This window comes from Lactuca virosa, chromosome 4 (assembly GCF_052849685.1).
Source record: "Lactuca virosa cultivar CGN04683 chromosome 4, Lactuca_virosa_CGN04683_v6, whole genome shotgun sequence".
NCBI lineage: Eukaryota > Viridiplantae > Streptophyta > Magnoliopsida > Asterales > Asteraceae > Lactuca > Lactuca virosa.
Window position 1 is genome coordinate 134513610 of NC_136429.1, and position 1794 is coordinate 134515403.

The 1794-nt window shown below is 42.7% G+C and overlaps 1 protein-coding gene across 1 annotated transcript; it reads right to left on the minus strand.

Annotated features, from left to right (window-relative positions):
- Positions 1 to 223: 223 nt before the first annotated feature.
- Positions 224 to 1341, minus strand: LOC145105070 (uncharacterized). Its single transcript, XM_079042207.1, has 2 exons — positions 411 to 1341; positions 224 to 324 (listed from the first exon to the last, which is right to left on the minus strand). The coding sequence occupies exons 1-2, from the start codon at positions 1339 to 1341 to the stop codon at positions 224 to 226; spliced, it is 1032 nt and encodes a 343-aa protein (XP_078898333.1).
- Between the last annotated feature and the right edge of the window lie 453 nt (positions 1342 to 1794).

Genomic DNA, 1794 nt, shown 5'->3' on the forward strand with positions numbered 1-1794 from the left:
GAGACAATCGAAATGGTAGTCTAACATGTTTTCCTAACTGACACGATTGACATAAACTAGATTTATTAGCGTTTAAACACGAAATTAAAGAACTAGACACTAGATGCTGAAACACTTGTTGACCGGGGTGACCAAGTCGTTGATGCCAAAGAGCTGGGCCAATGGTGAGAAGAGCGTGAACACTTAGCTTCATGATAGGGTAAAGGTCTCCTATACTATCACGTCAAAGAAGGGTGCGTTTGGTTTGAAAATCATGCACAGAAAAACCAAACTCATCAAATTCAATGGAACATTTATTATCTCTAGCAAGACGACGGGCATAATCTACATTTTTAATTATATCAGGAGTAATAAGGACACGATTAAACAGATTCGACGAAAAGAATAAGAGAGAGGAAGATACGTGTCACTTGTGCCTTTGATAGGAACATGAGACCCATCACCAACAAATACCGAAGAGGGCAAAGCATTATTTTTAACAAAAGTAAGGATACCTTGGTCCGCATGAAGACGAATAGTGGCTCCTGTGTCTATGTACCAGTCAGCTTGAGCAGGGTCATTGAGAGTGACTGTGTTGAACATTTGTGGGAGAAGAGTGGCCTGATCATTATTGGACCCTTGTTGTGCAACTAGAGCCTCCTGAACCTGGTGGGATGGCCATGGCTGTTGCCGAGAATAGCTTTGCACCGACTGGTGTCGTGATTGGGCTGCTAGTACAGGAACAGGGGAAGGCAAGAGGCCTTGTTGGTTTGTATATTGAAGCCCAACATATGTGTTCTGATGTTCACTTAAGGACACATGTCCATAAGAGCACAAAAGTAGGCCCCATGGAGTTGACACATATAGTTGCTGTTGTTGACTGGAAAATTGATTTTGTCCAGAAAAATTGCATCCACTGAAATTCCCAAATTGAGGTCTCGTACTTCCTCTGCCACCACCTCGATTGCTTCTGCCACCTCGAGAGAACCGACCACTGGAGCTGCCACCACCATGGTTGTTGTTGCCACCATGGTAGGAGTGATTCTGACCACCATAGTAGGAGGTTTGGACCAATAGAGCCATCGGTGAGAAGTCATGGTCAGTGTGATTGGCTAAAATGACACGGGTCTCATTGGGCTTCATCAATTTCACTTCAACGGACAACATTGACCGAACTTCTACAAAGGCGGGGAAGGGTTTTGTATGTCGGATCACAATGGACATGCTTTCATACTTTGAAGGTAAACATTTAAGTGCATAGATAATGAGATTGTGATCTGTAACCTTGAAATCGATGTTCTCTAGCATATCCAAAATTTTGGAAATGCGATTAAAGTAGTCGTTGATTGTTGAGTCTCCCATGGAGAGGTATGAAGCTCGGTGTGTCAAGCTTCATAGCCCTGGTATATTTATTGTCCCAGAAGATATGTTCAAGATTTCACCACACATCATAGGCTGTTTTGTTCTTAATAATGATCGACTGGGGTAGAGGCAGAACAAGTGTACCAAAAATCCATCCTTTAACGATGGCATCTATCTCTTCCCATTCGGCATTGTTAACAGTGGTCGAGACTTTTTAGTGGCTGGGGCGGAGGTTTCGACAATGGGGGATGGAAGTACAAGGTGTTTGTGAACACCAAAACTTTTGCAGTGGTTTTCAAAGAGTTCATGCCGTGAATTGTAATTCAGTCGATCAACATCCAAGAGGAGAGGGACATACGACTTTATGTTCGTAATTCCATAAGGCTTGTCTGACTTATTTCCAGTCATTTTGAAAACAAAGAATAACAGAGGAAGAAAGAGTAGATGTGATGA